This window comes from Melozone crissalis, unplaced genomic scaffold (assembly GCF_028551555.1).
Source record: "Melozone crissalis strain CALT ecotype California unplaced genomic scaffold, PUWL_Pcris_2 ptg000062l_1, whole genome shotgun sequence".
NCBI lineage: Eukaryota > Metazoa > Chordata > Aves > Passeriformes > Passerellidae > Melozone > Melozone crissalis.
This window is the reverse complement of record NW_026535840.1, coordinates 4,721,216-4,743,338: the sequence shown is the minus strand read 5'-3', so window position 1 is coordinate 4,743,338 and position 22,123 is coordinate 4,721,216. Positions and strand designations below refer to the sequence as shown.

Here is a 22,123-nt window from a genome sequence, read left to right as displayed (position 1 = left end):
TTTGCATTTTTACCATTTCCCTCATGGTTGTGGGGGTTTGGTCTGTGTGTGATGCCATCCCCAAGGCTGGACCAGTTGCACTGGGATTTCTGTGCAGCCCAGAGGGTGTGTGGGAAAGCAAGATCTGCTGGGGAGCAGCAGTGCTTGTGTCACTGAGGCACTAAAACCTGGCCTGGGCTGCTTGGAGTGAGCTCTGCAGTACTGTGAGAGGACCCAGGTAGGTGCAGAGCTTGTTCCTGCCTTGGGCTGCTCTCTCCCATTGTGAAATCCTGGCAAACTGGTTTGGAGCTCAGCTTTTGGCTGTGGCAGTCCCCACCAGCAGTGGGTGTTGCCACTGGCTGATTTCTTGTCACTTCTGGAGCTCTTTTTCTCTCAAGCAGCTTTCTGGAAGTTGGGGATGATCCCCTGTGTTTGAATTATGGAACAGGGAAAGGAAAAATGTTTCCTGTTGTCATTAAAGTGCTGATTGCTGACTGCAGGAGGTAATTCCCTACCCTGGGATCTCTGGTGCTCCCAGCAATCTGTGCTTGCCTTTCATGGCTCATTTCTGATTTGACATTTCACAAGTGAGGCTTTAGGGCTGCAGATCCACCCTTGACTTACACACAGAATTCAACCCCCTTTGTGCAAAGGGTGAAAGGTGAGCTGGATAAGCTGGAAGTGCTTGTTGGGGCAGTTCAGTATCTCTGGTATCTCTGCAGGCTGAGGAGTTACGTGTGTTCATTTGGGGAATATTCAGATTTCAAAGGTACCTCATGCACTGGGGACAGGATGAACAGAATTTGTCCCATTCCCAATGACTGCAGGATGCTCCATGAACTTGGTGACAGCTTCCCCTGGCAGTGTGGAAAAACAGGGCCAGAGAATCTGAGAGGAAATAGAGCTGAAGGCGACAACTGTGCCTCCATCACTTGTAAAACTAAGCAAGGCACTCGTGGAAACCCAGAGCATCAGGAATATTTCTGTGTCTGCTCTGGGGTGCCCTGGCCCCCAGGGGAGCCCTGACTTTGTCCCTCATTCATGGAGAAAGTTTCCTAAACTCCAGAATAGACTGGAACCCACAAGAGTGTGCAATAGATTATAGAGAGCAGTGCAGGTGTGTCACTTGGTGAGAAATTGAGGCTTTGGGATTTTTAGTGTGTTGTGGATGGCAGCAAGATGGAGGGCACAGGGTGTCACCCTGGGTTTCTTCTTCATGCTTCTTCTTCCTCCTCCTCCATGGGTTTGGGTGGCATTTTGTAATTGGGTGGAAAAGTCCCCATTGCAGCTCTGTGGGATCAGTTATTGGGTTAAAAGGGAAAATAATCCAGGTGTCAGCTCTTAACTGGATAGTTTAGTCTTAAAAGCCCTTGGAACAAGAGGTTGTTGGCCATTTGGTGCCTTCTAATGAAAAGCTGCTGAACTCACAGCAGTGAGACTGTTTCACTGATAAGAAATAATAAAGACCTGAGTCTGAACATGAGCTACTGTCTCAGTGCCTTCAATGCAGACCCAGAGAAACCAACAGCTGGGACCCCCAGAGTTGAACTTGCTCTGCAGGTTCCTGGTGCTAGGAAAGCAAATTAACAAGAGCAGAGCCGGCAGCAGTGGAGCAGTTTCAAATTCAGGGAGTAGTGGAGTGCTTTTCCACCTAGCAGTCATCAAATGAGGGGATTCCTGCAAGGATTTCAGAGCACAGTTGTGCAATTTCAGAGCCAGTGAGCTCCCCCTGTATTTTCCCTGTGGGAGAGCTCTGCCAGGCACAGCTCTTTCCTTGCCTGGCATTGCCCAGGGGCTGCAGCACTTTGGGGCTGATAGAGCACAAGGGATGTGGCCTCTTCTTTCCACCTTGTAGGTGGCAGAAAGTGTTAGTGAAGATATCCCACTGATCATGGCCAGCTTGGGAACGTTGATCTGAGTTTTGGTGCTTTGGGGCAATTTCTTGGGTAGTGCTGGGACAGGAATTTGGACCAAGAAGGTGATTTGGAATGGGGAGAGGTGGATGGAGCAAATGCCTCACAAGCAGCTGCTTGCTGGGCCTGTTTGGGGGAGTTATATATAGATTGTGCTCTCTGCTAGTGTGGCAGCTTGCACAATGGGCTCCTGAGAGAGCTCTTTCTCTAGGGATTTATTGTTTCTTTGAGATCAGGGTGTGAGAGCAGGAAAATGCTGAATCCCAGTGCACAAGGGCAGGTCATGGGGCATGACTTTGGTTTGTCCTTCCCAGCAAGGAGAGGGATCCCAGTTTGCTCCTGTAAACAGAATGAGAATCCCAAAAAATAAAAATATTCCCTGTAATCATAGAAAAATTGAATGGTATGAGTTAAAAGGGATCTTAAAGCTCATCCAGTTCCACTCTGTGCCACCCTGGGACACCTTCCACTGTCCCAGGGTTCTCCAAGCTGGCCTTGGGCACTGCCAGGGATCCAGGGGCAGCCCCTGCCTGCTTTGCTGGGATGCTGCTGCTTTCCCTGGCTCTGTGAGGCTGAAGCTCTTGTTCAATAGCCCAAGAAGTTCTTTGATGAAAATTGAGTGTCACAATTTGTGTGCCTCTTGAGGTAAGCAACTAGATTTTTTTCTTTCTCACTTAGTTTCTAATTGTTTCATCAGTTACTTCCTTGAAAAGCCCCACACAAATTAAAACTTGGGACAATATCCAAATATATTTATTTATTTATTATTATTTATTGTAGCTTAATGTAATGAAAGTTCACACCATTCTTTCCATTGTGCTCGGGAAAAATAAGTGAAAAATAGGTAAAAAACCCTTAGATCTCTTATGCACCAAACATTTGCTAGAATTCTCAGGAAGGTTATGAGCAGTCAGTTTAATTCCTAGAAGGGAAATCACTTTGATGAAGTTAGAAGTGAAGAATGATGCAACCAATGGAGATAATGTTGACTCACTTTCTGTCTCACTGATGGGTATCTAGGGGAAACATGGAGGTGTTACATGCGCTGGATGCTAATTTTTCTGTTACATTGTAACCCTACTTTTATATCTTTCCCCTTTCCTTTCTACAGCTCACTTTTAATTTAAAAAAAAAAAAATGCTTTCCTTCCAAAATGCCCTCTCCAGAGCCAGTTGTGTGCCAGGCCAGGGTGGTTTAGAGCGGTCTGTTGTTACAGAGCCCCTCTTTGTGCCTCTTCTTCTTCACAATCCCCTTTGTGCTGCTCCTGCTTCTTCTGTAAATGTGTTTCCCTGCTGGCCTTGGTCTGTTGGGCACCTTTTCCACCCTTCTGCTTTCCTGGAGGTTCAGAAAGCCAAGGTAATTCACAAAGATTTGAATTTAAGTGTACCAGAATGGACTTTCCCAATGGATATTGTGTTCAGCCTTTTTTCCCTGTTCTTCCAACCTTGCTATGTTGTTTCTATGGCAGAAATTCAATCTGCCCTTAATTGAGAAAAACAACATGAGGAAAAGCAAGGAATGAGAGATGCTCAAAAGCAAGCCTGGTATTCTTCAGCTGAGTTAATCCTGAATGTAATGCCATGGGTTTAACTGGAATTACACTGGGGATTAGTCCAGCTGATAGCTGATCACACTCTAATAGCTGCCTGGCTTTGGGAATTGGGTGAGCAGGTGCTGTTGCCTCCTTCCAGCCCCATTCCTTCACGTCCCTGTTTTCCCACAGTGGGCCCTGTTCTTCTGCAGCAAGATCTCATTTGGGGAACCCCATTTATCCCTTGGGGTTTCCTATTTTCTGTTTAAAGAGTTCATCAGAAGAACTGGGAGCATTGCAAAATCCCAGCACCTTTTTCCTTTTCTTTCAACAGGCTCACTCAGGGCATCAATGATTTTAAACTCTGCTGGAATGGAGGACAGAGATGAAACAGGAATATTTTATGGACTGCTGGTGATCGTGTGCTGAAGAGTTAAAGTAGGCTCAGCGTGTTGGACCTGGAGGGAGCTTTGCACTTGCAGGCACGACAAGAAGTGAGGTATCTCCTCCTAGAGGAGAGGCAGCACAGTTGGCACTGCCATCCTTGTGGACCTGGGATGGATCTATGGATGGGTGTGGAGCAGGAGGCGGTGGTCCAGGACCACAAGTGCAGTGCTGGAAGGCACCTTTCACCTTCAGGTGTAGAATTACCCACCCACCCACCCACTAGGATATTCCTTTCTCTGTCCCTGGCTCACGGGCCATCCCAGGGTGTACTGTGGTGTCTTTCCACCGGGGCATTGCTTCTCCTTTCCTCTGTTTCAGCAGAGTTCAGGGACCTGAGCTTTTCCAGCAGTGGGAGACTGAGGATTTGGGGCAGAGCTGTCAGTCACGGCGTTTCTCTTCCCCTCTCCTTCTGCCCTTTGTTTGCTGGGAGGCTCCTCTGTGTTTCCTTTCAACTTTATTTTGTATTTTTGCCAAACCCTCAGTGACCACCCTCCAGCACCGCTTGGTTTAAACATCCCTTTTACCATCCTCATCCTCCTCAGGAGCTGCTTTTCCCTCAGTAGCGTTGTGTGGGCTGCCATTCCTCCTCCCTCTTCCCTCCCTGGCCGTGGCAGCAGAGCCCCAAGCTCCTCATTTCAGGTCCCTTTTCCCAGGCACGGTGTCTGAGCTCCTCGCCCGCTCCTCACAGGGGGTGAGAGCTGGAGCTCCCTGCCCGCTCCTCCGGGGCTGAGGGTCGGTGCTCCCTGTCCACTCCTCACGGGGGGTGAGATCCAGAGCTCCCCGCCCGCTCCTCCGGGGGATGAGGCCCGGAGCTCCCTGCCCGCTCCTCACGGGGGCTGAGAGCCGGAGTTCCCTGCCCGGTTACCGCGGGGACCAGGCTGGAGCTTCCTGCCCGGAGTTCCCTGCCCGCTCCTCCGGGGGCTGAGAGCCGCAGCTCCCTGCCCGCCCCTCACGGTGGGTGAGGGCCGGAGCTCCCTGCCCGCTCCTCCGCGGCTGAGAGCCGGAGCTCCTTGCCCGGTTACCGCGGGGACCAGGCTGGAGCTTCCTGCCCGGAGTTCCCTGCCCGCTCCTCCGGGGGCTGAGAGCCGCAGCTCCCTGCCCGCCCCTCACGGTGGGTGAGAGCCGGAGCTCCCTGCCCGGTTACCGCGGGGGCCGGGCCAGAGCTCCCTGCCCGGAGCTCCCTGCCCGCTCCTCCGGGGGATGAGAGCCGGAGCGCCCTGCCCGCCCCTCACGGGGGCTGAGGGCCGGAGCGCCCTGCCCGCTCCTCACGGGGATGAGAGCCGCAGCTCCCTGCCCGCCCCTAAACTGGGTGAGAGCCGGAGCTCCCTGCCCGCCCCTCACGGGGGCTGAGGGCCGGAGAGCCCTGCCCGGTTCCCGCGGGGGCCGGGCCGGAGGAGGCGGTGGCGGGGGCGGGCACAGGGCGAGAGGGGCCGGCCCAGGGCCGCGCTACGTGTCCCGCAGCCCTTATAGGGCTTCCCCCGCCGGGCCCACCGCAGCAGCAGCCGCCGCAGCAGCAGCAGCAGCACCATGGCGAGCCGCGAGCACACGGTAGGGACGCGCCGGGAGCGGGGCTGGGCTGTCCCCGCGGGTTCTTCTCCCTGTCCTGCGCTGGGATCCGCGGGCAGCGGCAGTTCCGGCGCTGCTCGGGAGTTCGCCAGCCCGTCCATCCCTCGGCATGGATGGTTGGGCTGCCCGAGCATCCTCCGCATCCCGCACCTGCCCCGCGGGTCCCTCCAGGCACGGCCGGAGGTGCTGTCCTGCCCCGCTCGTGGCTTTTTGGGTGTCCCCTGTCCCGGTGCCAGGCGAGGCGCTCGCTCACCGCCGCCGTCAGGCTCTCAGCATCGCGGCAAAGCTAAAGGAATCGCAGCTCAGTGAGAAATTCGAATTGCAAATCACAGCCACGGCAGGCAGACACCGCGTTCCGCTTGCCAGCTGCCCTCCCCTGCTCCTCGGGGCTGGGTCCCTCTGGCTGCGTGTGCGTTTTCCAGGTTTTAAATCAGAACCAGAAGAAATCTTGACGTAAGTCTTTAGGGCTGCTTTCTGCTGGTTGATTCGCTTTTTTTTCTCCTTAACTTTGCCATAAACTTTTCCGATGGATTTGATGCATTTTGGACACAGTGGCAATCTGTCCGGGGAGGAATGCACCCAAACCCACACGGAACAAAGCGAGCCTGTGCAGCAGGGTGTTCTTGGAAAAGCAAAAACCTGTGGTTTAGGGATTATTTCAGGCAGGGGAGGTGCGAGCCCTGAGCTGTGTATGGGAGTTCTGTTCATTGCTGTGACAGGAGAGAGGTATTGCTGAACTTCCAGAATAATCCCTCTCCTTTGCCTCCACCCTGGGCTGGAAAAATGACCTTTATAAGCAAGTTTGTGGCTGACCTTTGTGCCGTGGCTGTCAAAACAGAGGCTATCGGCTTGACAGCTGTAGGTGGATTTTGGTGTGCTTATCTGCCAGGTATCCGTGGGGTGAGAAAAGGCGTGATTTGGCTAATTGCAGGAGGTTTGGGGAGCGATGGTGAAACGGTGATGTCCCATTAGTGATCTACCTGTGCCTTGCCAGGAAGATGTGGTTGCACAGAGTGAAAAGGAAGTTCTCTCTCCAAACTGCAACCTCAGCAGCTCCTTGGTTTCAGCCATCTCCAGTTGATATCAAAGGCTTGGATAAGGAATTTCAATTTGTTCAGGGTGCTTGGACCTTTTTTTGTGCCCACAGACACTTTTTGTAGCTGCAACAGCCAGGGGTGTTCCATTTTAAAATGAAGACACAATAATTTGTCCTGTTGAGATCCCTATTGATACAGCAGTAGGATCATCCTTCTGTTGCCCCTTCTTATTCCAGATTCTTTATTCTCCCAGTAACACAAATCCTTATTACCTCTAAAAATCTTTGTTGCTGCTAAAACCTCAGTTTTATCACAGTTTCTCTGTCCCACAGACCAGGAGGCTGGATGTTACCAGCTGTGTTCACTGAGGGGATGTCAGAGCTGGGTTTTGCAGGTGATAGTGTCAGCTGTCAGTTTTGGAAAGGCACAGCAGTGGCAGTGAGCTGGACCACGGTGTTATTTGACAAATTTAATAACTAGAAGCCCAGGTTTTAAATCCAAAATTCAGCCTGAATAATACTCTCTGGAGCTTGAATCTGGATTGAGGATGCTTTAATTGCACACCTATTTATTAATTGTTATTATGGTAAGGTGTAAAGAAGAAAACTTTTTTTTTTTTTTTTTTTTTTTTTTGCTTCTGCATGTGCTGTCCTTAAAAATGAGCACAGCACCTGAATTCTGCCTTGTGTGAGGACCAGAGTCCTGGTGAGCAGGAATCTCTCTTTGGCTGGTCAATGTGGAAACACTTTGTGCTCCCTTCATTTCTGCTCACCACACTGCAAGAGGCATGAAGCCCTCTAGGTGCCAGGCAGTTCCCTCTGTCCCAGCCCTCCCTGACAGAAAGCATTTATTGCTGGCCAGCTTCGGGACTGGCTTTTTGGGCAACGACCACCTTAGAGGCTCAATGTCCCTCCTGTGTGCCTCAGAGGCAAGCCCTGCTCTCTCTCAGTGAGGGAGGTGGGGCTGCCCTTGTTCATTGTTGGGCTCTTGCACAGCGTGGCTTTCAGGGCTCTGTGAGCACAGAGCAGCTCCTGCTCCCACACCGCGGCATTTCCGCAGCTCGCTGCCCGCGCCCGCCGAGCCTGCGGCGCTTTCCCGACGCCCAGCAGGACACAGATGGGGCACTGTGCTCCAGGGAAGCTTGCACAGAGCCCAGAGGCACAGCCCTGCCCTGCCGGGGGCACTGCCTGCGTGGCTTCGTGTCCCCAGGGCTGCGTGGCAAGTGCAGCTCAGCGCATCTCGGGGCATGGAGGCATTGCCAGTCCAGCCCCCAGTGAAGCTTCTCTTTGCTCTGCTTGGGGAGAATGAGAGCCCAGCGCTGAAACTGCCTTTTTCAGAGGTGTTCCAGCTTTGTCACCTGCCACCTGCAGCAGCATCTCCAGGAGTGTGGCTGGTGTGGCATTGTCACAGGGCTTGCAAGGGTTGCAGGGTGAAGAGAGAGGCGAGAATGTTGACCTCATGTTCCGAAGGCTGGATTTATCATTTTATGATATATATACTACATTATAACTATGCTACAAGAATAGAAAGAAAAGTTCTCAGAAGGCTGGCTAAGCTAAGAATGGAAAAAGAATGAATAACAAAGAGCTGTGTCTCAGCAGAGAGTGAGACCCAGCTCTGCTGTGAGTAGTCAGTAAATCCAAACATCCACAGGAGACCAATCACGGATCTACTTGTTACATTCTACAGCAGCAGATAACTATGGTTTACATTCTTTATCTGGGGCTTCAGCTTCCCAGAAGGGAAAATGCTAAAGAAAGGATTTTTATGAAAAGATGTCTGTGACATGGCATCCCTGGCTGGCAGTGGGATGTGCTTCCACAGCCCTGCAGGTGACAGAGCTGCAACTTCTGCTGGCACACTTGTGTTTGTGCAGGGCTTATGTGCAAATGATGTGGGCTTATTTAAATTTATTTAAAGAGCAGCAACAAACCCACAAGATCAAATCAACCCTGAGGAAAGAGGTTTAGTTTCTTTGCCTAAAAACTATTCTCATGTTGGAAAAAACAGAGCTGCAGGGCAGAGTTCAGATGGACTGAGTGATACCCCAGGCAGAGCAGGAACACATGTACCTCTCCATCGATTTAACTGCCAAGCAACATGAAAGAAAAAGCTTATTAAAACACCCAAACCCTGCATTCATCACTCTCACACTTACTCTTAACTGTTGCCTTGAAAGGGAAGAGCAAAACAACTTGAAAGATGTTTATTTTCAAAGGTGTTTATTTTCAAAGCAGTTCTGAGTAGCTCATTGCAGTGACACTGCCTGGGGGACAGGGCAGCAAAGCCATGATTTCAGAGAATTAGCCTGGCTTGCTCTGCACTGAGTCACTCCATAAAGTGAGTTTTCTCCAACTCATGTTTTATCCAGCGAGTCACAGGCTGCTTGTTCTTACAGCATGATTTATCCTGTGGAGCACAGTGCCCAGCTCATTGCACCGTGACATCCAAAGGTGATTGTTTCCCATGCTTGAGATTTCTTGCTTGATTTTCTATTACTTTGTTTGCTGTGTATCTCTTTTCTTCAGAGACCATGGAAAGGTGAGGTGATTAACTTCTGCTGCTTTGTTAATTATAACTTTCTCTCCTTTTCTTCACTATTAGAAAGTTCCCTTTCCAGTCTCTTTCATTTACTTGGGCTGCCAGTGTGCCAGAGCAGTGGTTAATAACCACAGTCAGCTCTGTAAAAGCAGACAGCTTCAATTTGGGGGATTTCAGGGAAGAAAAGCCAGGAGTAGTTGGAGGTTCCTCATTATGAATGCCTTCTCCTTTCCATGCTGATCCCTCCAGGGCTTGGGGAATGAAAGAATCACCTTGGTGTGGTCAGAGCACCTCTGCTGGTGGTGGTAGGAGTGGTGCTGCCGTCCCACACTGCCCACACATGTGCACTGCAGCTGCAGCTCAGATTTAGGCCAGGGAGTTTTGTTTTTCTGGAAGGTTTTCAAGACCAACTCCGGCATATTTGCTTTTTTTGTTTTTAATTATTATTATTTTAACTGGGCTGATGTTGATCCTGCAGGGTGCCTTTAGAAATGAAAAGCCTATCTGAAAGCAGGTGTTTTAGATAAACTCACAGCTGTATGTGCCCCCAAAAGATAAGGGGCACGCAGGGCCTGTGTGAATGCTTAAACCTGTACTTTGGTCACACTTTGCTCCTCAAAAATCCATTAAGGAAAAGGCTGTGTAATTCAGGTTGCCATTTCTGAATTTGCTGTTATCATGAGTGGGGTGGCACAGCTGAAGGCAGTGAGAAATAGCTCCTTAATGGGCTCACAGCTTAATCATTTCCAAGTGAAAATTTACCCTGAGTGTATCATTAACAAAAGGAGGGATGCAAAAAAGCCCTGCCCGTGCGTCATGCCACGGGATGCTGGGAGCTTGGGGTTTGCCTTGGGGCTGGTCATTCCTTGCTAGCGCTGCCTCCTGTCCCTCCCTGAGTGGTCTTTGCTCCTTTGCTCACAGCTTGGCTCGGTTACAGCTCCATGTGCCAAAAGCTTTGTCTGCTGAGTGGGTGCCAAAACGTGTTTGGACAGCAGAGCTTGAGGGAGGAGTTGTTTTACACAGATTTGATTTGATTTTCTGTGAGCTGCAGCACTTTGTGCCTTGTTGAGATGTGCATTGCTGGAAAACAACCATCTGCACCTACATTTCCAAGACTTTCTGACCTGGAAGTCTTTGTGGCCTCTCTGGCAGAACAAAATGTTTTCTTCCTTATCAAACTGTATTTTAGCTTCCCATTGTGGTGCATAAAATTGGGAGATCATTTCTGAGGCCTGCCCAGCCCTTCTGATGGGAAGATCATTAGGCTGTGTTGCCAGTGAGCGTGGGAAGAGGGGGAAAAAGTCATTTTAGAGGAGGAGTTTTTTACAGGGCTGCTCTGGGGGGCTGAACTGGGCACGATGAGCACCCCCAGCCATGGCTGGGGCAGCTCATTGCCACCCTGGGAATGCTCATTGCATCCCTGGGAATGCTCATTGCACTTCTGGGAATGCTCAGTGCCACTCTGGGAATGCTCAGTGCCACTCTGGGAATGCTCATTGCCACCCTGGGAATGCTCATTGCATCCCTGGGAATGCTCATTGGATCCCTGGGAATGCTCATTGCTACCCTGGGAATGCTCATTGCACATCTGGGAATGCTCATTGCATCTCTGGGAATGCTCATTGCCACCCTGGGAATGCTCATTGCCACTCTGGGAATGCTCATTGCCATCCTGGGAATGCTCATTGCATCCCTGGGAATGCTCATTGCAACCTGGGAATGCTCATTGCCATCCTGGGAATGCTCATTGCACTTCTGGGAATGCTCATTGCTTCCCTGGGAATGCTCAGTGCATCTCTGGGAATGCTCATTGGATCCCTGGGAATGCTCATTGAAACCTGGGAATGCTCATTGCCACCCTGGGAATGCTCATTGGATCCCTGGGAATGCTCATTGAAACCTGGGAATGCTCATTGCCACCCTGGGAATGCTCAGTGCATCCCTGGGAATGCTCATTGAAACCTGGGAATGCTCAGTGCATCTCTGGGAATGCTCATTGCCACCCTGGGAATGCTCATTGAAACCTGGGAATGCTCATTGCATCCCTGGGAATGCTCATTGCATCTCTGGGAATGCTCAGTGCATCCCTGCAAAGCTGCCCTGACGCCCTGGGGATGGATGTGAGGGGTGTGGAGCTCTCAGAGGTGCAGCCTCAAGTCCAGAGGAGCTGCTCTTCAATCCTGTCATTTTTATGTCTTAAATATTGTAGGAGCTGAGGTCTTCATCTGCTGCTGGTTTTGTTCACCACTGCCCTTCTGTGGTTGTAAAAGTGGGGTTGATGCCACCCCCGATGATGCTGGGAGTTTGCATGAATTTGTGAGGGACCAATTAACAACAATCTCCAAGGAAAATGTGGGAATGTCCTTGGAGCAGCCTTTGGGCAGTGTGGAATGACCAAGGGCTGTGCTTACAGCTGCTTTAGCAAGGGGTGGGGAAATGCTGAGCAGCCACTCATCCAGGAGGGTTCCAACATCCCTGGTGCTGATTTAGGGCAGGGTCTAGGTGACCCTGGGTGCACTCACACATTGAAAACCCATCTTGCAGCTTGCAGGGCTCAGATACACAGGGAGCAGGAAAACTTCATCCTCCTGATCCTCAATTTGCACTGGTCTCCTGCAGCCAGTTTTGTAGAGCAGCACATTGAGTGGGGCAGCAGTGAAAACAGCCCTGTCTTCATCCCCCAGGAATTCTGAGGGGACTGAGAGGTGCTGAGTGAGGGGAAGGTCTGGCCTTGTCTGTCATTCCCACTGGCAGCCAGGAATGAGTTTATGGCTGGGACAGCAGTGCATTGTCCCCCTCTCCACTGATTTACAGCCTGAGATATCAGAGGCTGTGCCTTTCCTCCTGACAGTCCTTGATGAACTTTCCTTCCATGAATTCATCATCGTGGTTTTTTCCAGCCTGTGAACTTTTGGCCTGTCAGGCAAAGTTCTCCCATTTAACTGTGTCCTGTGTGGTGCTTCTGGCAGAGCTCCCCTGAGCTCCTCCCTGCTGCTGCTTTTGCACTTTGAAAACCCTAAAAAAGGTGCTGAGGTGGACAGAGGTGTCCTGTGGCCTGCAGGTGACCATTGACCCCACAGAGTCAGGCACATGGGGCACAGAGAGCGGGTTCAAGGCTGGGCATCCAACCTGAGACAGGGAGAGGAACTGTGTGGCCACACACTGAGCCCACCAGCCTGGGCTGGAGCCCAGCTTTGCCCTTCCTTCAGGTCCTGCAGAGGAGAAGCCTCACAGCAGAATGAGTTCTTTTACAGAATCACAGAATCACTGAGGCTGGAGAATCCCTGCCAGCCCATGGAGGCCCAGCTGTGCCCAGTGCCCACCTTGTCCCCAGCCCAGAGCACTGAGTGCCACCTCCAGCCCTTCCTGGGGCACCTGCAGGGCTGGGCACTGCAAAGCTCCCTGGGCAGCCCCTGCCAAGGCCTGGAATGGAATTCCAAAATGGAATGATGGAACTGGGATTATGGGTGTGTAATTTGAATAGAAGTGTGTGATATCACATGGTGGAAGAGTTAATAGTTTAAAGTTTTATAATACAGTAATATATATAAACAAGATGGAGTTTTCAGGGAAGAGGCTGATCCTTCTTCTTCACCTTCTTCTTTACCTTCTTCTTCACCTTCTTCTCCATGGGTTTGGGTGGTTTTGTGTAAGTGGATAAAAAGTCCACATTGCAGGCCATGGGTGGTTGGTTATTGGGTTAAAAGTAAAAATAATTCAGGTGTCATTTCTTAATTGGACAGTTTATCCTTAAAAGGCCTTGCAGAGAGAGAGATGGAGCTCCATTTTTAGTTTGTTAGAGTGAAGTGCTGTAGAACTCAGGGTTTCTGAGACTGTGACATAGATAAGAACTAATTCACCCTTTCCCTGCAGAAATTGCTGCTGCTGTCCCAGCTGAGCCTCCCCTGGCCCAGCCTGAGGCCCTTTCCCCTTGTCCTGTCCCTGTTCCCTGGCAGCACAGCCCGGCCCCCCCTGGCTGTCCCCTCCTGGCAGGGAGTTGTGCAGAGCCACAAGGGCCCCCTGAGCCTCCTTTGCTCCAGGCTGAGCCCCTTGCCAGCTCCCTCAGCCCCTCCTGGGGCTCCAGCCCCTTCCCTGGAATCAGAAATTGATGCATTTTAAAACCTGAAGCTGCTTGAAACACAGATCCTCTGTAGCTCCTGCTGCCTGTGAAACCCCTGGAGCTGCTCTAAAGACAGAGGATTCCTTTCCTCAGAGGGATATGCTGGGCATGGTAAAAGGGGGTATCTTATCCCCATATCATTGAGTCCTGTTCTCAGGTAAAAGGGGGTGTCTTATCCCCATGTCACTGAGCCCTGCTCTCAGGTTTAGGGTGCCTGTCCTGCCAGTGCAGGAGGTGGGACATGTACAGTGCCATATTCACCATATAGAACCCCAACCCACAAATTAAATTCCTCTCATATTCAGGGGGGCAAAATAAATTCTTTGCATGTGGATACAATTCCTACCTGGAAATCCTTTTGATACTGAAGTTAATGTGTAGTCAGAATCTGTACCTTTGCCCTATTTTCCTCTTGTTCCTGCACTCTGAGGGACTGATACTCAGTTTCCCATTTCTGTAGCCAGATCTTTCTCTCCAGGAGAAGGCAGAGAAGCAGGGTCCTGTGTTCTGGGTGTTTTCCTGGCAGGCATCAAACCAAGGCAAGTTCTTCTGCAATGTCAAACCCATAGTTTGCACAAGGAGCAGGGACCCAACTGCTCAGGTGGGTTCAGCTGGGGGAGATCATTTACCAGAACAGCTCTGAATATTCAACTTTGGGCCACCATGGAGGGGTTTTGTGTTTAAATTATTCTTTTTGACAAAATGCTTTGTTTGTTAAATATTTGCTGTCCCTGCAGCTGTCCCTTGAGATTTCAGGAATGAAAACGGGGCAGATTTGTTTTTATAACATCTGTCCTGGCCTTACAAGTTTATCCCAAAAATGCAGGAGCACAGGGTGAGTCAGTGGCTTTTCTGCATCGAGGAAATGACAGCAGTGACATCACTTCATTCCAAGATAAGGAAACAGATTTCAGTCCCCAGCTGCTGATCTGGCCTCACAGTGTAGAAATCAGCATCTGATTTGGGGAGTTACTGCAACATGAGCCTGATTTTGTTGATTCTCTTCTCTTTTTTTATCACAACTTGATTGTGACAACCCAAGCTGTGTGAATTTATGCCAAGAGAAAAAATATTTTAGCTGCCATCAGCAAATAAGGTCTTGCTAAGAGCTCAGAAATTCTTGTGGCTTAAGAAAACACAGCTTCAGCTTAACAGCAGCTTGAAAATCTTGTGTTGGTGAGGTTTGGCATCTGCAGCTGTCTGGCTCCAGGCTGAAAGGCTGCTTGTTTTTGGGGCACTGGGATGGCTCTGCTGCTCTCCTGAAGGTTTTGTGTGCTGTGTTCCTGGCAGGGCCCTGGGGGTGATGCCGAAGGAACAGGCACAGAGTGCCAAGGAGAGCCTGAGCTGCTGGGCTTTATTCAGAGCGCTTTATCCAGGCTGCAGAAAGGGATCCCAGCCCTGCACCCTGCCTGGAACTGGGGGGACACGGCAGTGACACTGCCCAGCTCAGCCTGAGAGAAAACACAGTTCCTGTCACCTCCAGGTGCTGGGAAAGGAGACTCAGCCCTGGGCAGGGGACAGGGGGACAGCAGAGGGGAGCAGGGAGGTGATGGCACAGTGGGGACACCAGGGAGGTGGTGGCACAGCAGGGACAGCAGTATGGGAGCAGGAAAGTGGTGGCACAGTGTGGGGGGGACACCAGCATGGGAGCAGGAAGGTGGTGGCACAGCAGGGATGCCAGGAAGGTGGTGGGACAGCGGGGACACCAAGAAGGTGGTCGCACAGCAGGAATGCCAGCATGGGAGCAGGAAGTTGGTGGCACAGTGGGGACAGCACGGGGGCAGTGGGGAGCTGGAAGGTAGTGGCACAGTGGGGACACTGGGAAGGTGGTGGCACAGCAGGGACACCAGTATGGGAGCAGGAAGGTGGTGGCACAGTGGGGACAGCAGCATGGGAGCAGGAAGGTGGTGGCACAATGGAGACACCAGGGAGATGATGGCACAGCAGGGACAACAGGAAGGTGGTGGCACAGCAGGGAGACCAGGGAGGTGGTGGCACAGTGGGGACACCAGGGAGGTGGTGGCACAGTAGGGACAGCAATATGGGAGCAGTGGGGAGGTGGTGGCACAATGGGGACATCAGGAAAGTGGTGGCCCAGCAGGGACAGCAGCATGGGAGCAGTGGGGAGGTGGTGGGCTGTACATAACATGCCAGCAAGGCCCCACTTCCCCATCTGGGGCTGCATCCTGGGGTTAAACAGGCAAAATTCCCAGGGTAGCTCCTCCCTGTTGGGGTTTTCCCTGGGGTAGGAATGGGGCTGGGTTTGCAGCATTTGCTGCCTCAGTGCAGTAAGTGAATATCTGGGGAAAGCCCGCAGGGTTTGGGTTACAGGAGCTGAGCTGGAGTGTGAGACATGCCAAGGTTTCTCATTGTTGTTCAGTGTGATTGTAATCAAACCTCTGCTTCCACACACAAAACCCCCCTTTTCCCTCTCTTCCTCCTTTTCTTTGGAGTAGCAGTTTTGCTCTTCTTCAGCAAATGTCTCTTTTACAGGAGGTTTTCCCCTCTGGATACAGTATCACCCTTTTGCCACAGCAGCCCTGGTAAAAGAAAATAATTTTTTAAGGAAAACATGTAACTGGTATTTTTAAATTTTGTTTTTTTTCAGTATGCTGGCAGGAGCTGGGAGGGTTTTTTTAATGATAGAGTAGCTCACTCTCCTGAGGCTTAGGGAAGTGTTTGACCTCAAACTCAGAATCACAGAACCTCCTGGGCTGGAAGGGACCCACAAGCATCATCAAGCCCAATTCCTGACCCTGCACAGGACACCCAATAATCCCTCCACGTGCTTGGTCCCACTGCTTGCCTGTCAAAGTGAAGGCTTGCTTGATCATTCCATCATTTTAAAAGCCCATTTGCAGACAGGATCAGCTGCAAACATTTCAAAAGCCTCTATTTTTATTTAGCTCTAATTTTTCCTTCCTGCAGACGTGTCCAGGCTGCTGTACCAAAATAGGGTGTGTGTGAAACGCTTGACTGGAAGAAAATGAATCATATTCCTGGTGCTGTGAGCTTGCCCTGTAAATAAAAAGGCAGCTGGGGCAGTCCTGACCCTGCCCTGGCTGCTGGGTCAGGGTTTCCCTGGGGCTCTGAGTGCTGCCAGCTGGATGCTGGTGCTGAGTGAGCACGGGGCTGCTCAGCCTCAGCGTGGTTTCAGGAGTGAGGAATGAAATCCCTCTCCAGAGCAGGATGCTGCTGCAGCCTGCCACGAGTGCAGCTCCTGGCCAGCTTCCAGAGCCGTGTCTGTGCCAGCTGCAGCAGGCAGGGGTCAGTTGAGGGCACCATGAGGAACCGGGCTTGGATCTGAGGGGCCACCACGGCTTTCTGGTGCCTCATCTCCTTCTGCAGCATCACAGAGCTCTGCCTGCCCTGGGTGGCTGAGCAGGGGTGTTGTGAGCACTCAGGGCATCTCTCAAATGTCCAGCTCAGCTCTGGAACGTGGCACTTGCAGTTGGTTCTTGCCTTGCTCCCACTTGTGATGCAGCCATGGAGGTGCTGGTTGAAGAGCTGGGGATGTGGAGGCAGGAGGAGGTGCTGCCCTAAGGAGCAGAGTTTATACTTGAAATCCTAGTGGGAGATGGTAAGAGATGGTAAAATATTCATGCAATTTGTTGGGACAACCCTAAACCCAAAAGGGCAACAGAGCTGGGGAGGGGTTCTGATGAGGAGCAGCTTGGGGAGCTGGGGAAGGAACTGGAGCACCAGGAGGGGCTGAGGGAGCTGGCAAGGGGCTCAGCCTGGAGCAAAGGAGGCTCAGGGGGCCCTTGTGGCTCTGCACAACTCCCTGCCAGGAGGGGACAGCCAGGGGGGGTCGGGCTGTGCTGCCAGGGAACAGGGACAGGATGAGAGAAAACAGCCCCAAGTTGTGCCAGGGGAGGCTTAGACTGGATATTAGGAAACTTTTTTCGTGGAAATGGTTGTAGAACATTGGAATGGGCTGCTCAGGGAAGTGGTGAAATCACCATCCCTGGAACTGTTCAAAAAACATGTGGATGTGGCCCTTGAGGACATGGCTTAGTGGTGATCGCTGTGGTGGTGCTGGGTTGATTGTTGGACTTGATGATCTTAAAGGTCTTGATGATCTTAAAGGTCTTTCCCAGCCTTAGCACCTCCATAAGTCTATGATTATAAATGTATTTCTTGTCTGGTGCATTTTCTATTAAATGTGCAGTGGTTCTGCTCCCAACAAACATCAGTGAGTCTGGGAGAGGCCCCACAGACCTCTGTGCTTTTACCTGTCAGATGAGAGGAGAAGATGCTCCCTGATAAGATCTCCTTGAGTAGTCACACACAATTTGTGTGGGCAAGCACAGCTCCTCCTTTCCAGGGCCAATTAGCTCAGGAGGAGCTGAGGTCACTCCTTGGGGTGCCATGAATTGAGCAATGGTGGCTCTCAGAGCACAGGACTCTGGTGGTTCCTGATCTCCAGCAAGACTCTCCTCTCCCAGAGGCCACATCTCAGGAAATCCTCCTGCTTTCACACAGCAGGGCAAAAAGCTTCTTCTCTTGGGAAACTAAGCCTAGAGACCCTTGACAGGACCCAGGACATCCCTCTGGCTGTCCTGAGCAGCCAAGAGCCCTGCCAGGGGTCTCACAGAGCCCAAAAATGCCTGTGTGGTTTTGATTATGACCCGTGGAGCAAGTTCCCAACCTTAGATGAAGATCTGCAAGCCAAGACAAATTAAGTAGAATGACAGTGAAGTTATCATGGGGTGAAAAAGTAGATTTTGGGGTTTCTAGAATGAAGGTTCAGGGGGCAAGATGGAGGGATCTGGGTGTGTCCAGCCTTTCTTCTTCTTCTTCTTCTTGGCCTCCATCTTCTGCTGTGATGGTGGCACTTTTGGATTGGTTTAGAGTGGAAGCTCACAGTCTAATATAGGTGATGGGTATTGGGAAGTAATTGTAAATGTTGTACACATAGTTTTTAGTATAAAGACATAACACTGCCCTGGGGGCAGGCAGAGTGCCTGGATTGTCCAGCTGGACAGACCTCAGCAGGACAGGAGAAAGAATTTTTTAGATAAGATTCAATAAACAACCTTGAGACCAAGAACTGAAGAGTTCTGACTCCTTCTTTGAGTGCTGGGCTGGGAAAAGAGACTTTCCAACTTTCCTTGGGGTTACTGTGACGAGCTAAAGATCCCAACAGCCCTTGACAGGCAGCTCAGTCAAGGCTGATCCTGAAGATCTTGGTGTCTCCCTGTTTGCCAACCTCATGGAAGGGCTCAGCAGGAGGGAGACCAAAAACAGGGTTTGGTTTCTTGGTCTGCTGCAGCCTCAGCCCAAGGTCTGGAGCGATGTGTTTGTTTTTTTCTCATTTCCTGGATGAGGTAAGGCAGGGTGGGCTGAGCACTGAGCTCATCCACACAGGGCCAAAGAGCAGATTTCCAAGGAATGGGGAGAGTGTGGCAGTGTCATCTTTAACCATCTGTCTGGCAGGGGATGCACAGCCCTTCTTTGGAGATGCTGCTGCTGGGACATTTATTGCCTTGTTTGGGGCTGAATTATAAATCAGAAGTTCCTCTCCCAAACCTCATTCCCTTGACCCAGACTATTCCATGACATGCTTACCAGTGTCCTAAATTGTCCCTGCTTTAAGGCCCATCATCCATGATGATGGTTGTATTATCTACTTAAATATGTTTGATGTGCAGCGACAGGGTTAAAACCCCAAGAATCAAATCAGCAGGACAGCCCTGCATCTGATTAAACCCCTCCACTGCTTCTCTCTGCCTCCCAACCATCTGGCAGGATATGCTCTTCCTAGGCAAAACCTCTCCAGGATTTGCTGTCAGGCCATTAATGATCAGTTTTCCTGGTGCCTTCACTCCTTTCCACCACAGCTCTGGCTTCCCAAACCATTCCTAGCTGGTGGATGATGGGGTGGAAGTTGTTCATTCCCATTCCCAGCTAATCAAGCTCCCAGCCCAGCCAGTTACTCAGGGTTGGGAAGAGTTTCCTGGGAAGTTTAAAGAGAGCAGAAAAACCTGAGGGGTTTGGTGCCATCTGGAGCTCCCAGCAGGTGGGAGAGGTGTGACCGTGCTGCTGAATTGCAGAATTGCCCTCAGTGCTGCTTTGCCAAGCTCCCAAAGGTGCCAGTGTGCAAAATAACAGCTCTGAGATGCTCACCCAGGGCAGGTTTATGGCACAGCACCCTGTACTTAGAACAATCTCCTTACATCAGCCATGTAGGAATGTGCCAGATCCTGCATCTTCCTGAGGCACAGACATTATCATGGCTCATCTCCTGTGGGACAGCCTGAACTCCTGGGGATGGGAGAAAATTCATCCATGGTGCTGCTGTCTCACCTTTGAGAGCCCAAAATGGTCAAACTTTTGACAACCCCCCACAAAAAAACAACAAAACAGAACAAACCACAGAAACCAAGTCTTGAGCTATTTTATTCTCTGAGTCAGAGGATGTGGAGCATTCACTCACCTTTTCTGGGGCAGGTCTAGAGATGTTTTGGGTTTTTTATAGGAGCACAGACTGGTTTGTGTTGGAAGGGACTTTAAAACCATCCAGTTCCACCCCCTGCCATGGGCAGGGACACCTTCCACTATCCCAGGCTGCTCCAAGTGCTGTCCAGCCTGGCCTTGGACACTTGCAGTGATCCAGGGGCAGCCACAGCTGCTCTGGGCACCACTCCCCAACCTCACAGGCAAGGATTTCTTCTGTATAACTAACCTCAATTTCAGTCTGAACCCATTCCCCTTGTCCTGTCACTCTGATGAACGGTCCCCTTCCAGCTCCCCATAGGCACCCTCAGATACTGGAAAGTTCTGTGAGATTTCCATGCAACCTTCTCTTCTCTCTCTGCATATGTATCCAGGATATATTAATATCCTTGTTCCCTCCTTGTTCTTTCCCTTGTGAGCCTCAGTTGGGATCATCATTCTCACAATGAGCAAGGTCTCGTGGATATTTCATGTGCAACATTCCTTGTGGAGGTGCTGCTGCTGGAGCTGCAGGGCACAGCCAGGCTGTTTCACCTGCAACTCTATGGGTACTCTGAGGTCAGCAAGGTTAGGAGGCACCAAAATTAGGAAGCACCAAAATTCAGGCCTCTGGCTCAGTGCTGGTGCCTTGTTTGCTTGGGAATGCACATGGACACATCAAGGGTTGTTTCCTCTGCCTCCCATCCCATGTGTGCCCAGCTCAGGGCTGCTCCTGCTGCAGTTCTTGTGTTACACAGTCAGTAAATTAGCACCTTGTTTTGCAAGCCTGATTAAAATAATAGCTGAGGCTGTCTGTGTTTGAAACTGTCGAGAAGGCAGGGAGGGTGTCCCTGCCCAGGCTCTGTGTCCTGCCTGCCTGCAGGGGGATCAGTCACCTGGCAGAGTCACCTTCTCCCTGCTGGCACGAAGGCATCGCCACCAGAAACACCCTGGGCAGAGGCAGAGAGCCTCCAAAAAACGAGTCTGTGCTGCTGAGGCAGAAATCCAACTCACACCAAAGCACCACCATGTGAACCACCGCACCATGCCACCTCATTAATGGATTTGCATTTCTGTCCCATCTGTTTGTCCCAGCAGACATTTCCTTTCACCCTGAGAGCAGCCAAGGTAACAGAGGTGCTTTGTTGTGCTCTTTTTTCTCAGGGATCCACCAACGTGGTTTACCAAGCCCACCATGTCAGCAGGAGTAAGAGAGGACAAGTGGTCGGCACCAGGGGAGGATTCCGAGGCTGCACGGTTTGGCTCACAGGTATTTCTGTCAGGCTGTGAAATGCAAGCCTGGCCTCACCTGTGCCAGTGTGGCTGCCAGGTGGGGGTTTGGGAGCTGCAGGAAACGTCAGCGCTCCCTGCGAGCCGCGAATTGCAAAACATCCCCACGTGGGAAAGGCAGCCACGCGGTGCTGGCGCAGCAAGATGTTCTCCCTGGCAGCTGCTGCCCAGAACGAATGTTTTTATGGATTTCCCAGCTGCTCTCAGGCTCCTTTGAACATGTCAGAGGCCCTCAGGGTAGCACTTGTTGTTCCCAAGTGTGTAGCTGAGGAAGCCTTGGCTCCACTCCAGCCAGTGTTTGGCAGTGGAACGTAGCCGGGGTTGTCCGAAACGCGGATGTTTTCATTCAGGAGCGGTGGGAAGTTCATTGGGACATGCAGGTCTGCTGGGTTTGAGGCAGCACGAGGCAGTCACCTTGTCTGGAGAACAAACACTCCCAGCCACAGAGTCACACTGGAAGCAATCCCTTACATTTGTTTTGTTGCCCTTCTCTTCTGTCTTGAAGTATAAACTCGTTGTCTGGGGATTAGGGGCTGCCAGAAAGGACAATTGCATTTCTCATTTCTAATATTTAGACAAGTCTGTCTTTTGCCAGTTGTCCAGTTGTTCCTTTGCTTGTTAAATATTGGCATTTTCTTTGGCTGCTGGAGGATGTTGAGGGACGTGCTTGGAAGGATTTGTAAAGCCATTCTGATTTGCCTTCCTGTCACCTTAGGTTGTAGATGCTGTTTAAAGCACATTTCTGTTCTGTTCTCCTCCTCAATTTTGAAGTGCCCAATCTGCTTTTATATAGTTTCTGAAGCCAAAAGCCCTACCCAAGGCAATTTCCTTCCTTTTTTGAGTATTACTCAAAAATCTTGGGTCTGAAAGGTTTGAGCTCACCTGGCTGATGGTTATTCTTTGAAATACACTCCTAGAGAAGGAGGTGATGGGGCCCTGATTATTCTTTGAAATACACACCTGGAGAAGGAGGTGATGGGGACCCTTTGTTGCCAGAGCCTGTCCCACTCCACGTGGTTGCAGCAAGAGCTTCTCCTTGGGTTCAGAATGGGAGAGCAGCTGGCTCTTGACAGTGGGAGCGGGGGGAGGAGGAGGAAGATGAGGAGAGACCTGGAGGAAGCAGCATCCTTTCAAATCTCCCCTGCTTCCTGGAACCCAGCATGGCCCAGCAAGGCACACTGCTGGGTTAGACCCCTCCAGAGGTTGGGCTGTAGATGCTTTTCTCAGGGCATTAAGGCCACCCCTCCAATAATAAGGGTTG

The 22,123-nt window shown here is 51.1% G+C and overlaps 1 protein-coding gene across 1 annotated transcript in view; it reads left to right on the top strand.

The window, feature by feature from the left end:
- Nucleotides 1-5,374: 5,374 nt before the first annotated feature.
- The window catches only part of PAPSS2 (3'-phosphoadenosine 5'-phosphosulfate synthase 2), a 33,987-nt gene continuing 17,238 nt past the window's right edge, over nt 5,375-22,123 (top strand). The window contains exons 1-2 of the mRNA XM_054288399.1: nt 5,375-5,418; nt 20,737-20,842. Coding sequence (XP_054144374.1) covers nt 5,398-5,418; nt 20,737-20,842 — 127 coding nt within the window. The 5' untranslated portion in view covers nt 5,375-5,397. The remainder of the gene's footprint in view (nt 5,419-20,736; nt 20,843-22,123) is intronic.